This window comes from Drosophila suzukii, chromosome 3 (genome assembly GCF_043229965.1).
Source record: "Drosophila suzukii chromosome 3, CBGP_Dsuzu_IsoJpt1.0, whole genome shotgun sequence".
NCBI lineage: Eukaryota > Metazoa > Arthropoda > Insecta > Diptera > Drosophilidae > Drosophila > Drosophila suzukii.
In genome coordinates, this window is record NC_092082.1 from 84,740,769 (window position 1) to 84,756,151 (window position 15,383).

A 15,383-nucleotide genomic window follows, 5' to 3' on the forward strand; every position below is an offset into this window, starting at 1 on the left:
AGGGCGTGTGAGTTATATGCTTACTGTTTTTGAAGTTCTGGTTTGGCGGAGTTTTGTTTTTCCATTTTCCTTGCCAACCACAACAAAGTGTTAGAGGGGCAGGCTAATTGATACACAGACACCGCAGATTTCACATCTACCCTAACTGCGATTCCCAACATTTCCCCATCAGCTTTTCCCCACTTTTCACCGCTTTTTCCCGCTTTTCCTGGCGTGTGCGTGAAACCTTTTGAAATATTCATGAAATCAATTTAGGGGCGTGCCCCGGCAGCTCACTAATCTCGCCCGGATCGGGTTTATATATGCGTGCGAGTGTGTGTTGGCGATTATATCAAAATATGGCTATGGTTATGGCTTTCTCTGCAGAAGGGCAACTTTTCCTGCACTTGGCCTAAGCTCTAATGGGTAAATGGAGCCAGCTGGGCCAAAAGGGAGATGGGTATATATATATATGGGGCGATGATATACAGGCTATTTAAACTAACTATCTGTGGTGAATCAAGATATTTAAGCAACAAATTTATATATGTCTTAATATTCAATAGAATTGAGCTTATTTTTTATAAAAAACTTTAAAAATATATAAGTATTTTAGACATATGTTGTGTGGCTTAACATGCTATACCCATTCTTATAAATTTTTTGCAATTTACCAACACCTCCTACAATAATTAATCAAAGCCCACAACCCACATCATTTCATTTAACTCAAAAAAAGAAGGAAAGAAGGGGAATCCCCCAACATCTGTTGCCACATTAGCCGCAGCCTGAGAATGGCTCAGTGTGGATTTTCAGCCTCCTCGCCCGACTGCCACGCCCCTGTCACTCGGCTATATCCTTTCGCTTTCAAAGTAGCCTCTGCCAGCTGCTGTGGCTAAGCGCAAAATTAAGCAAATTAAAAGCCGCACCGAGAGCAGCTGCATAACTCGTGTGTGTGTGTGTGTGAGCCTTTTTCTATGCCACGGCTAACGTGCAAGAACAACAAGGGGCCAAACTGAAAAACTGGAAAACTGAAAAAAAACCAAAACCGCAGCCGCAACCCACCGCCCAGTTCAGGGTCACCTACAGAAAATTTTTACCATGGCAAACACAAAAATGAAGCGGGTAAAAAATGTGTACCGGGTAGTGGGTTGAGGCAGAAAATAAAACAGAAAATCCCATTGAAAAATGTTCGCTTTGCCGGGCATTTTCAGATTTTCATCAAGCTCAGCCTGCCCCCGCCCACTCAGTCGCCCCTTTTTCCCAGCCCAGCCCCTTTGCCCACAAAATCAGCGCATAAAAGCCGCGTATGTGTGTGCGGGAGCGGTGAGCGGCCAAAAGGCTGCCAAAAACATTTAAATTAAAATTTCTCCACATACACATAGGTTTTATATATATTCGGGGGTGCGGGTATATGCGATTCGCCTACGTGAATAATAAAAAAAAAAATTTCATGGCCTTCTCCGATGGCAGCATTAAATGTTATGGGACTGGGCCGTGGGCGTTCTAGCCATCGTGGGCGTGGCCATGTAAGCCGTTTAGCAGCAAAAATTTATGGCTTGCTTTTAGGCGAAACCAACAGCGGAACCGAATCGCCATTGGAGTCAGACAATTGGGCAATAACCAGAAATGCAGGCGGCCAAAACGCAAGGCAAACACAGCCGACAAACAAATGACAGTTTAAAGTGTCTCCCCAAACACACACACGAAGATAAACTATTACCAAGGCCTACAATCCAAAGGGTTGAAGGGGCCAACACTTTGGGTGCATGTTTAATGGCATTTGTTGCTAATCAATGAATAATTTATGTGCCAAGGTTTTGCCACTGGCCAACGCACACCACCACACGCTCTAAGCGGCTCTCCATTATAAGTGTATGTGTGCCATATATGTATTTGGCTGCTCTTCAAGAAGGTTCCTTTATTTTGCATATAGGATTACACCTAGTTTCGAGACTACACTACATATTCTATATATACTTTTTGACACTTATTAGATATTATCTTATATTTATAGAAGTCTAAAACTTATAATAAGTTTTTTTTTATATACACATAGGATCCAAGATTACTCTACGTATTCCTATTATTTGGTTGGGATTTATCAGATCTAAATTTTAATTAATAGCAACTTAACATTTATATTTGTTTTTCATTTGTCCTTATTAAATATCTTGAGAATAAGTTATCTTGAGAGCATGTGATTTTTGCTGTTATACTTGAAAAATCGTTTTCAAAAGTAGAGATCTTGAATATTTTAAGAAAAAAATATATTTTTAGAATTATATCTTAATGTTCTTTATATAACACATAATTTTTCTTGGCCTACTTATATAGTGATCCTTGTTATAATAAAAAATTCATAAAAAAAGGTCTTCTAAATATTGTAAATTCACGATCTTTTATCATAAAGTGTGTATTTATTAATATTGATAATATTTTGAGGGCATTTCCAGATTCGTATAATTTATTTCCCAATTCACCCCAAGACTGCTGTTCCATGCCAGGGCTCTAAAATGTTGTTGGGCGTCGGCGTTACACATTCCCGCCACTTGTTTTGGGCCCGAGTGTTGCACGTTGCAGGTTGCAGGCCGATGTTGATGTTGTACTCGTGTCGCATTTAATATGCAACTTTTAATAGCGCAATTATTATTTGCATGTTGTAATGGGTTTTTTACATACCACTCGCGTCAGGGGTGGGTTCAAAGAGTTCCGCCGAAGAAAACGATAAGGTTTTCAAAGGAATCGCCACCACTTTGCGGCAAACTCCAACGCCAGCCCTCTGGAGACAACTCGAAAACCCAACACGGTTTTTCATTAGAATAATGTAACGAACGGAGCGTGTGAGCATATCGATCGATTCGGCCAAACTATTTAGCCATTCAAGTATTCAACATGCTGGTAAATATTTAACTAGCACAACAACATCGGGCCAAGAAGAAAAGACATTAGGCTAAAAGTGTCGTTGGGGCATAACAATTTTCCAGCAATTAATCTTGATAAAGCCTTTTCAACCAGTGCCATAAACACGGCCATAATCATAACTAACACTGGGATCTCTTGCCAACTACAAAGCACAAATAAATTGGCAGGGAAAAACTTTTAGACAAAAGCGAAAGCCCCCACAGATACGATGTGTGATTGTGTGTGTGCCCCAAGAGTGAGTGTGTGTGTGTTGTGTGTTGTGCGGTGTGTCTGGCATTTAACCATTAGATAAATGTTGACGAGGTCAATGGGCGCCAAGCGGAAGTTATAGTCTTAGAAGTCGGGACGCAAGTCGTTCGACGACACGTACATACAAATAAACTGGAGGCGGCTCCCCGAGAAGATGCCCCCCGGCCACCAGTCAACTTTGGCCCATTAGCAGGAGGCAAACGGATCGAAACGGAATGGTTTTGGTGTGGAATGCCAGGGGGCTTTAGCTGCATTACGTGCCCGGACCAATAATCTCTGTCAACATCAATTTGCCCCGCCGAACAACTGAAACTAATTAAATGGTGTCCCATAAATTGCACATTAAAGCAAATTTATTGCAATCCCGAGCCAGCGCCGAAATCGAAGTTATTGCCAAAGTCGCGAAACGTTTAATAAACTTTGTGGCAGCGCGAACGTGTCGCGATCGTTGCCCAAAGACCGATTCTGATTTATCGGGCAGGAGATGTGAAATTGCAGGTAGAGTTAAGAGGAGTTAAGTGTGGTATTTTTTATATACGAAACACGTGCGCAGAAGGGGATATAAATTTAATTATTTTGACTTATGGATAAAATCTCCAGAAATATTCATCCTTTGAAAGTTATTTTAGAATAAAAAGTTGTTACTTCAATTTATTATTTTTTTTTTGGGTTAAAATTAAGAAATGTTTAATTAAACCTTTATCAACAGAAATAAGTTTGATTGACAATGCGTTGGGATATTAAAACAGTTCCACTTAGATATATATATCGTAAGATATACCCAGCATATCATATCATTGTATGCTTTATTAACTGCATTCTTAAGCACACTTTAAGTTTTAAGAATGGTTTGTCCTTTGGTTTAACTGAAGTTCTTTTAAACAAGAGGAAGTCACTGAATCCTAAACATTTCACTTCTCCTTTTCTAGCTGATTGTGCTAACTGGTTAACGAATGCTTTTAAACTTCAACTTGATTTCTGGCTGGCTTTGATTTGAGGTCCCGGCATTAGCTCAGCATTTTGCTACCTTCGTCTGTTTCCGCTGCTCCACAACAATTTGGGCTAACGATGTCCGTGAGCAATGAAAGAAAATATTTCCCAGGGATGCCAGCACGTGTCGGCGGGGATCCATACCGTTTTTGGTTGTATCTGGGCATTCGGGTTGGGTTTATATTTCACTCATATGTCGCTGCAGGCTTTGCATTCTTGATTCCCATATTTCTCCGGATGATTTATACATTTATGTGGCCTTTTTCCGACTGGATTGGGGTTGTATTAAAACGTGTAACCGCAGCAAAGTTGTCTGGCTTTGAGTTGTAGTGAAATCAGTTTGACATTATCATTGCAATTGCAGGCCGGAGTTCTACAACTACATACGTTCCTCTGAGCGACTTCTGTCAATTACTGTTGGATGGCAGCTGTCTCCTTCTGGAGCTCCTCGTCCTCGCCCTCGTCCTTTTTTATGCCCTCTGCCCTTTTACCCCTGCACTGAAAAAACATCAGGCACTCTTTTTTGAGGGTTGCCTGTCTAACTGTCTCTGTTGATTGTATGTTATTTTAGCTGCTCCCCACGTTGTTGTTGTGGGCGCTGTCTGTCTTGTTATTGGATTTAACGAAGTGCACTGCATAACGCGCATACGACATGTGCGCCCATTCCCAGGCCATGTTTTTGTAAAGTCATGCCATTCATATTTAAAGGGGTTTGCAGAATACAACTTTAATGTGTGACTATTTCCAGAAAAGTGCCCTTAAACATTGAAAGGTGGAATGTCAAGTCAAAATGCTAAATAACCCCGGAACTTATAATAGGAATAATTAATATGGATTACCAATTCATTTTGGAATTTACTAATTGTATTTTTAGTATAGTAGGTATTATTTTTCTATGCTTTAATGTAACATTGGTTTGTATATACTCAAAATAAATATAAATATTAATAAAAGAATATTTAATATGATAAAAATGGTAGGTTTAAGTAAAAGAATATGGACAGGTAATGAACATGAACATGAACGGCATTGAGTACAGCGGAGACGAAAGAGAAAATATAATCCTTTTGAAAAAAATTCTTCAATAATGTGGCAAGAAAAACTATAATCAGGTATTTTCACCTTTGGGTTTCTGTAGACTTCTTCCCACAACCACACATCACGCATACGCCCAGTTATCCAGTTTTGCGGCATTCGCCGTCTGCTTTCAGCTGCCTGCTCCTCACAGCTTGATGCATTCCCGTGCGGTTTTCTTTCTGCGAATGCGACACAAAGTTGCTGTTGGCTGTTGGCTGTTGGCTGGTGAATGCTGACTGGTGGCTGGTGGCCACACGGATACTTCCAACTGTGCCCCACCACTGAAATGGCTGCTCCTCCAGCTCCTCCGCCGCTCGTCATCGCAGGGGGAAAACATTGTCACGTGGTTTTTGTATTTAGTTGTGTCCTCCAGGATGGCAGCCTGCTGTTCTACTAGTTCTCCCCTCGTTCTCCACCTGTCGCCGCCGCAGCTCCTGTAGCTTTTTCTTTGCGGTTACTGCAACCACTCCAATGACTTCCCATTCACATTCAAGCTCACACCAGTGCAATAAATTCGCCCGCCCGTGTTGCGTTTTGTGTGCCATTGTCGAGGAGCTTTTCATTGTGCCACAAACACAGATACAACTTGGCCCGCCTGTGTGTGGGTGTAGTTATCCTGAGTATCTGTGTGGTAGTTGAGCTGGAATTGTTTTGTTTGCCACTGCGACTACTTCGCTCCCTTTGTTGTGCAGGGAAATTGAAATAAATGTATGTGTAAATGCGTCAAAATTAAGTTTATTTCTTTTTCGTAGCTCTAGCTGTAGCTGTAGATGTAGCTGTAGCTTTTTAAATGTCTTTGCCAGTGACAAGTGTCAATTAGAAAAAAGTTCAATTACATTAAGCCGGGGAGGGAGCAGGCAACAACAAGTGGCGGCATTGTTATAGGCACTGCCATCAAGGATATCCAGAGAGTCATTGTCAGTGTCGTTGTTTGTGCTTTTGTGTCGAGGACAAAGCAACATCGCACAGATGTACCAGAATGCCAACGAAATTAGGACAACTCGGGCGTAGTTTTGAGAGCGTAATGAAGACATATAAATTGGCAAGAGGCCCACATGGTATGGCTTAATTATCCATGAATGTGTATGCATCTATCCTATAATTAAACAACATTTTATTGGGAAAGGGGCCACTAAAAATACATTGTGTCCTAGTTAATGAGCAGACAGTTTGTAAGAAGGACGTTAAATTTGTTCTTTTAAAATTATTTGAAAACTTAAAAGGGCTTAAAACCCTCAAAATATCATTACCATCTTATATTTAGTGATGTATTTTTTAGACTAATTGTAGTTTTAACATAACTAAAAATGTATTTGTTTATTTTATGTGTAGCAGAACTAAATGAAATAAGCCTAATGGCCTTTCTTAGTCCTTTCCACACATATTTTAAGCAAGGAAAATTTAAATTGCGCCCACCATAGCAATTGACAAGGCCAATTAACTTGACATTTTAGTATTCATTTCAAAATGTTTTGCTCCACAGCTAATTGTCTCCATTAGGGCTCCGAAAACCTTATCAAATGTGGTTTAAAGTGTGACAGCTTCCGGTGACGACACATGTCAGTTCATGACCAATCTGCTAATGAAATAAAATATTAATTAAGAAACTCCAGGCAGCAGACAGCGGTACAGATAGAGATAGGATCATAGATAGATATGGGTATAGTGACCCAGCCAGTTCAGGGTTCCATCAGTGGACATTTTCAGCTGTCGTTTGGGTAATTGTAATGTTTGGCATGCAATTAAGCAAATGATGAATGAATCATTCAGCGACGCAGAGATGCGGCTGTGTTGTCTGGAGTCCAGACAAGTTGACACTGTGCCAAGTTGGCCAAGTGCGTTAACATGGCGTATGCGCAATAATTTAGTGCAGAGCAAACAATTCCCTCGTAGCAACGACGTGTTTAGTCAGCAGACAGCGGACACTCGCCGGCGTTTATAATTCGATCATTATTTATATTTAAATAGGTCCTCTGCCCCTCACGCACCCCAAAAACACATCTGTTCGCTGTATTCTATCTAGTTTATTTTTTGTTTTATTTTTTTTTTGTGGTATCGCTCGTTTGCTTTGTTGTTTTGCTGGCCTGGCCTGGCTAACAACAAATTGAAGGGAAATGATTCCATTTCATGCTAGATTAAACATGTGTCCACATAATTTATCGATTATTTATCATGTGGTCCGCTACGGGTGTGCTCTGTGTGGACAAAGTGAAGTGAAGCCCGGGGCTCTCTGTTTGTGGTTGTGCGGGGCGGGGTGGGGGGAAAGCTGTGGAGAAAGCTGGCGAGAAAGCCGGGAAAAGTGGGCGATTGCCCCATTGCGTAGGCCTTTTGCGGCCACATTGCGCACACAAGTGCAAAATTAGAAACAAAAGCTCTGCCAAAGGCGTTTACCGTTTACCCTCGGTCGCAGCAAGTGAAGTTCGATGTCGTTTGCCATCCAAGGCACTTGTCGCTCCAATCTGCCCGAATGCCCCAAGGATAACCAGGGGTATGCTGGCCACGGAAGTCACAGACTCAGGCTATGTGACAGATCTCAAATATGCCGGAAAATGGGTCACTGCATCACTGTTTCCATAGTTTCCACTTTGATTGATGATTGTGGCTCCAGAAAATGTGGCTTAACTTGCAGTTTTCGAATTTATGACCTAAAGAAATTCAAGGCTTTATGGATTAATTTGTAACTCCATTTTTTGTAAACAATAAATGGATACTATCTGCATCGTGATTCATAAACTCAAATAATTGGGAGAATTTCAATATAGTTTTTAACAACTTTAAGAGGATTTTTGTCCGAATTTTTTTATGAACTCACCAGGGTAATTGAATCTTCGATCACTGAAGCCTGGTTTTTTATTTCCTGTCCCTGTATTGGCTTTTTCCTGCTCTTTTTACCAGCCAGACGCATTTGCCAATGCATTTTTACCGCATAAACACACACTGACGCAGGGCGGGCAGCCACTGGGCAGCACAACACGAAAATGGCGGCCATTTTGTAATCCGCATGTGGCTGGGTAATCACCCCTAAGCTCCGCTTTGCCACTATCCCCTGGCCATCGTCCTTTTGGCCCATATCCCATATCCCCTGGCCATCAACCCCACTCCGCCCCTGAGCCTCCCTTCACACGTGCGGCGGCTTTTCCCGGGTTTTGCTGTTCACAATTTTTTTCCTGTTTTGTTTTGCAGCATTATGTGGTCGCTTGTCGCTGCATTTTCCCCAGCTATATCTGGTTTTTCCATCACCACCCAGCCCTTTTGCCCGCTATCTCCATCTCTCTATGAATGTTGTGATTTTGTTTGGCGATTTTCGGCTATTTTTGGTTTTCATTTTTCAGGCCTCAAACAGCCGCAGATCGATCGATATTTTAAAGCTTAGCCAAATGGTGCGAATGCAGGCTACACTGGTCAGCTTTTGGCTAATTAGAACGGGGGGCAAGGGGAGATCCTTTCGCTAGCCAAAAAGTAGCCACATTTATCAGAGAGAGAAAAATTTGTTGAATGGCTGCCAGAAAATATGAAATATTTCGCCAGTTTTCCTGGCACAAACAAGTTTATCAAAATTTGCAGAACTTCATAAGGCTCCTTTACTCCATCTGCGTGTGTGTGTGTATGCCGTAATGCAATTGTTGAGCACTTTTTGACAAATTGTTGCGGCAGCCACTTGAAAATCAATTTGCCAGCTAAATTGACTTCCATTCTCAGCCAAGAGCAAAGAACTTAGAAATAAGACTTGCCAACTTGCAGCGACTTCTTTTCTCAAGGCATCTCCTTTTCTCTTTTTTTTCAGATGGCGAAATCCTGCGCGTGCTGGTGAACAGCTCGGCCCAAATCAAATGTGATGTGGGCTCCAGCCAGGCCGATGACAAAGTGCTCCTGGTTGTTTGGTACAAGAATAATTTACCCATTTACAGGTAGGTCAATCTGGGCAAAACTAGCATCGGTGTGTCCTGTATCCTGTATCTTGTATCTTGTATCTCAATCCCTTTGACAGCTACGACACACGTGGCGCCCACGCTGGCACCCCATCGCATTGGCGGGACGAGGAGGTCCTCGAGGATCGGGCCGTCTTTCGCACCCACAAGGAGCCGGCGGAATTGATTATAAATCCGGTTAAGGTAACCCTCCAACCTCCCCTCGCAAGTGTCAACAGCGCGGCGCTCTATAATTGGAATTTCATTTCAGGAAAAGGATGCGGGCAACTTTCGCTGTCGCGTGGACTTCAAGCTTTCGCAGACCCGCAACAGCAACGTCAATTTGGAAGTTGTCGGTGCGTATACCCAGAACAGAACCGAAAGATGTCAGGGAACCAATCTATTTCGCGGGCCCCACACTCGAATAAATCATTGAGGGGACCCAACTAACCCTTGATAAACATAAAACATTTTAAATGAATATTTAACTGCCTAGGGAAACTGTAAACATTTTACCTAAGGCTATTTGGAATATCAACACTTCTTTTGCGGGCCTCACTTCAAAAAATATAACAAATTATAAAAGACATTACAAAAAAATATTTATAAATTAATTCAAACTTGGATCAAAGGAGAATGTCTAGAAAAAGGATCGAGTATAACAATCTATCATATTTAATTATCAGCCTATCATAACTAATACTAATTTGATCAAACATCTATTGCATCTATTAAATTCTTAATATTTGGTTAGGAAATATTTATTTAATTTATATACAAAGATTGCCAAAATATGTACCCAATAGCGCTGCTAAACGAATAAAAATCAGATCTTTTTCTGTTTGTCCAACTCAAATCTCAATTAAAATTTTTCCACTTCAGCCAGTTTAAATAAAAAGAACCATTAATAAATACATATACAATCTACGTGCATATACAATCAACATTCACATAAATAAATAAATAAATATGGCCAGCCAGAAACGATTATAAAAGCAATTAATATTTGTTTCGTCCACATACACACATATACAGTGGACCAAACGAGTTGCACATAAATTAGCTGAAATGATTTTTCGGTTAGCCGCAAAACTTACAATTTATTATGCGAGTTGTATGAGTAAAAGCATTGTATAAATTTGCCTTTGCATTGCTTTTGACAATGCCAAATTATTTCTGATTTGCGGCTGTTTAAAATCATTGTAAGCTATCCGGGTATTTGCAACTTTCTATATATTAAATATTTAAATAGTAGTGGTAAAAGCAAATTGTTTAATTTTTCAGTGCCGCCGACGCAGCCGATTATCTTTAATGAGAGACGCCTGCGAATCGATTCGAGGGCAGGTCCTTATGAAGAGGGTGGCAGCCTGGAAGTGACCTGCGTGGTCTACGGAGGTAAGTGCCCAAAATGCTGATCTGATACTTCCAGAACTTTTTGTGGGACACTGGAATTACGTCAAAATAAAATATTAATTGCCCAGTTCTGCGAAATGCAATCAATAATTAAACTTTACAAGTGGCTGTTAAAACATAAAAGTATCCGGCACGAACACAATCAAAAATTAAAATCGCGCTAGTGGCAGGGGGTAAATAACTAAGCTTTGTTGGCATGCAAACAAAGGCAGGGGCATAAACAACAAACCATAAATAAGGAAATGTAAAGTTCAATTGTAAAGAAGGCGAAAACACAAATGTCAGTGAAACAGGAGCCAATTGAAAGGGCCAAGGAGTCATGGGAGCCAAGTTAATTTCGCAAATGTGTCGCCTTAACAAAAGGATTAAAAGTGCTCGAGAGAAAGGAGCTGTCGACAGGGAAAAAGGAGGAGAAGGCCCAGAAAATTGTAGAAGGTCCGCAGAAGTTAACATTCCTTGTTATCGATGATTCCCAGGTTGAAACGTTGACAAAGGCTTTACAGAGAAAATTCTGATAAAATAAGTACAGCTTAGAAACTTATTGCTTACAAATTTAAAGAGTTCTACCTAAAAAATGTATCAAAACTTTAATATTAAGTATTTAATTTTAAAGAAATTTAAATAGTTCAACTTCTCTATTAGATTTAATAGAATATTCCAAAGATCTAGTTCTGCGATTCCTATCCCTGTCTTTTCGTATACAAATATTATATCATTTAATTTTCTTTTATATAATATTTAAAACAAAAATTTCATTTACCTTTTTCCCTACGTGTACAATCTGGAAATCGCACAGAAAACCCTTAAGTCAATTGTTGTTAATGAGAACCAAAATACAGATTGGTTGATCGAATAAATTCCCCCAGAAATACGAGGCTGCCAACGGATTTCCCTGAGTCCGAGAGTCGGAATTCAAGAATCCGAGCGTTTTTCTCTCGAAAGCCGTCACAGTGCCCGACATAAGTATGTCACCAGCCAACGGGAATCGCGTGCTTTATCGCTGCGTACTCCCCTTTGTTTTCTGGGTCTGGGCGGAAGCGAAACCACTTTGAATGGTTTGACATGTCAACGTTGACATAAAATAAATCACCAAGCCAGCAAACTGCACTTGAAACTGCCCGGCAACTGTTAACTGGTCAGTAGTTTTCTGGGCGGTACTTTGTTTGGGGGGGGGTGGGGAAAAAATAACCGCGAAAGGGGTGAACCCACAGGGGGTGGTGAAAAAAAAGAAAGCAGGAAAATTGGGCACTCAAAATGTTGTATGTGCCAATTAAATGGGGGCAAGGAAAATGTTGCCAATGTACAAATGTGAATACATACGAGATGGGGGGAAAGTGGACAACCAAGTTGTTGACAAGCAAAAAGGAAGTCTGTTGATGTTGGCAAATGAGCGAGGGGGTGGGGGAAAGCAATTGGAGTACTTGAAACTTGTACAAAACGAGTGGGTGAAAGTGAGTGTGTGTGGTCAGGCTCGTTGACAGTTGAAACGAACAAATTGATCCGAGTTGTAAGGAAAATGGCTGCACTCAAATAAAATTAGATTTCAAAGAAAGTGGAATATTTTATTCCACTAAAAGAAAAACAGAATTTTTTAAATGGGGAAGTATACTAGGCTATAGCTTAAATAAGTTTTCAGGTTTTTCGTAGGATCATAAATTCTGATACATTTACCAAAGAAACATTATAATAACAAGGCCATCTCTTCCATGAGTGTCATGAATATTCAGCCATCAATATTCATTTAGTTTTTTGAGTGCACATAAGACCTATTATCCTTTTACCGGACAGGTCCTTCCCTCAACCGCTGAACATCCCAATTACGTTGGAACGACTTGGTAATGGTGTGAAATTGAAAATGCTTGCCGTCCTACTGAAATCTTAAACAGCGGGCGGAAATAAATTGCAGGCAAATGCTGACATTATGCTCAGACCGGCACCATCTCCGTCTCCATTTCCATTCTTAGCCGCTTTCGGTTCTGGTGGGTCTGGTGTGGTCAGGTCTTTTGGCATTCAACATGCAATGTCCATTACAGAAATTGCAATTCTGTGGCCAAAACAAAAAGGCAGCCTGGAGGAGGAGGGCGGCTGTGGGAGCATAAAGTGCTGAAAAAGTTGCCACTTAAACAAGTGCAATCAGCAGAAGTAAGTCAAAAGCGGCAGGCGATGAGGAAGGAGCGGTCCGGGATGGAAATGCTTGGTACTTGGGAAGGCCAGTTGGCTTGGGCTTAAGAGTGTGCGAAATCGACAAAGGAGCAGTAAATTTTATTGCAGCCTAGGAGGACGCCCTCCTCCGCCACAATTGCAAATGAGCGCGACACGCCAGCCCCGAAAAACGGGGAGCGAAATGAAGTTATAAACCAGCACACAGTCTGTGTGGGTAGTAAAAATTACCAATCTACCCCGCCACCAGTTCCCCTAGCAAATCATAAAGAATATATACATTGGAACCCGGTGGGGCAGCCATTGTGCGGTGGCATTGGAAGTCAAGGGGGGAGGAAAAGCGGTGGAAAACCCTGGGTTTATGTGGCCACTAATGCATAATATTCAGCGTTGCCTTCTTTTGCACGTCATGAATTTTACACACGGTGGTCTCAGCCCCTGCAGCTCCAATTTCCCTCCCATCCTCTAGAAACTCCATGGAGCATATAGTGTAGTATATATTGAAAGCACCAGCTCGCGGGAGAAAACATCAACTAAACGGAAGGGTCACATTTGGGTTAAGTATTTTGGTTACCCTTTTGATATATTTTTTAAAAGCTTTTATACATTTTTACAAGACATTAAAACAAAATGGTATGAAAATAGGAATTTAAATAAAAGAACATTTAAAAAAATAAATTAATCATATTATTTGTAATCTATTTTGGATCTATGGGATCTATGGTCTAATAATAATATAATATTCAAGGATTTTTTACCAATCTTGGGTAGCAAATATTCAGCCAAAAACCCATATACCCCCTTGGCATTCCCAGCATAGTAAAAGTGTGCTAAAAATGGCTTTTAGCCTCCTTTCTTTTTTTTCGCTCTGTGTGTCAAACGGAAGTGCAGGCGTTTTCCGCTTTGGCCAAAGTGAGCGTTGGCCATATTGTTATTGTGTTTGCTGTATGTTGTTGTTCTAGGCAGGTTGCCGAGTACAAAATTGTGTGCATTTTTTAAAAATTTCTCTCTTCACTTTTCTCGTGTTGTTATTATTATTATTACGACTACTTTTGTTGGCCTGTTGTTGTGGCACATTTCGGAGCACGGAAGTGCAACAATACGGAGCCATGCAACAACACAAGTTATTTACTAAAGGGAAAATAGGACCAACAAAAAATGGAGGAAATACTTAAGGGGACGAAGGGGTGAAAGAAATAGTATATTGTCTGCCACAAAAGTTTGCATAATTTCAACTTAATTTATTTTTCATTTATGGCTTTTCTGTAATGGCGCCATAAGAGATATAAAACCTTGAAAGTGCCAGTAATTATATTTTTCCTTGTTTTTGTGCCTTCAAAAAAATATTTAATTTTGACTGAGAAAGTAGGTATTCAACGCCTTACTTCATAAACAAAGTACAAATGACAATTGAGTGTGGCAGTTTCTGTTGTCCTTTAAAAGGACCCTCGAAGCCGGCAAGCCTTAAATTTATTTTACAGCTTCCTCACTGGACAAAAGGTCAAATGCCAAAGAGCACACAAAAGCAGAAAAAGGGGAGGGGAGAGTGGGAGGGAACTGCGAACTGAATAAACAGAAAGTGTACCAAAGACAACAACATAAAATATATTTATGTGGCATAGCAGAGTTTCCTCCTTTTACTTTTTTTAGCTGCATGTTACTAAAGCTCTAAATTTTTGCTGCTTTTTCTTCTATTTCTTAAGAGCTTTGCTCTCGTGGGGACCCACACCCTTGTTTCTGGCAGTGTATCTATTTCAGCCGAGACAAATCCAAAGCCAAAACAGATGCAGGAGATGCAAAGATATGCAAAACTAAACAAGCAAATATTTCAGCATTGCATAACTAAAGCGAATGGTCTAAGTTTTCATGTGGTTCTCTTTTTTCTTTACACATGAAACAAAGATTAACAACAATATCACTAGTACTATGCCATCATCAGGTTTTAAAACCATTATTTAATTGTTTAAAATGAAATTGAATTGAATTGAATTGAATTGAATTAAAATCACATAGTCACAATCAAAATAGATTTTGTCATAAAGGTTGAGTAAAAAAAATCAAATCTATCTGAAACAAATAAGAATATTCAATACTCGGACTTTAATATTTTTGATACATCCTAAAATTTGTATAATATATGTGGTGGTAGAAAATTGCAAAGATATTTTTTAAAGAAATTTCCATTGGCAGCTATTTTAGATGGTATTTCCTTCCCGCCGTGCATTGTGGGTAAACAGAACGCGAAACAAGGACTCTTTGAGCCCTGGTAACGTGTGTGCAAAAGTGCATAAGTGAGTCGGACTTGGCTTAAAGTCTCCGCCAAAGGAAACGCTAAAAACTGGCACGCATTTGAATGCTGCCGCTCATTAGGAAGTGGGTGGGGATGTGGGCGGTGGGTGGTGGCTGGTGGGCAGGTGCTCGCCAGGTGGACATGGCAAAGAAATGCTAATGTCGCTTCTACTGCTTTTCTGCTGCCTGGCACAAAAACCCGTTTTTTGATGCCTGCTCTAAAAATGGCAAAGCACTTGGCAAAAAAGCAAAAGGAAATAAAAGAGAAGAGCTTGGTTTTTTTTAGGAACGATGGCAAAAATACTCTTTAATGGGTATAAGTCGAATTGTATTCTTTCTTTGTGTTATAGTCTACAAAAGTAAATATTTCTAACAATGGCGACTTATAAAAAT

General features: G+C 40.4%; 1 protein-coding gene across 1 annotated transcript in view; it reads left to right on the plus strand.

Annotated features, from left to right (window-relative positions):
• Positions 1-15,383, plus strand: part of side-VI (sidestep VI) — an 83,348-nt gene that overhangs the window by 33,887 nt on the left and 34,078 nt on the right. Inside the window, exons 3-6 of the mRNA XM_036818483.3 lie at positions 9,005-9,128; positions 9,209-9,332; positions 9,400-9,484; positions 10,413-10,523. Of these exons, the coding sequence (XP_036674378.3) occupies positions 9,005-9,128; positions 9,209-9,332; positions 9,400-9,484; positions 10,413-10,523 (444 nt within the window). The remainder of the gene's footprint in view (positions 1-9,004; positions 9,129-9,208; positions 9,333-9,399; positions 9,485-10,412; positions 10,524-15,383) is intronic.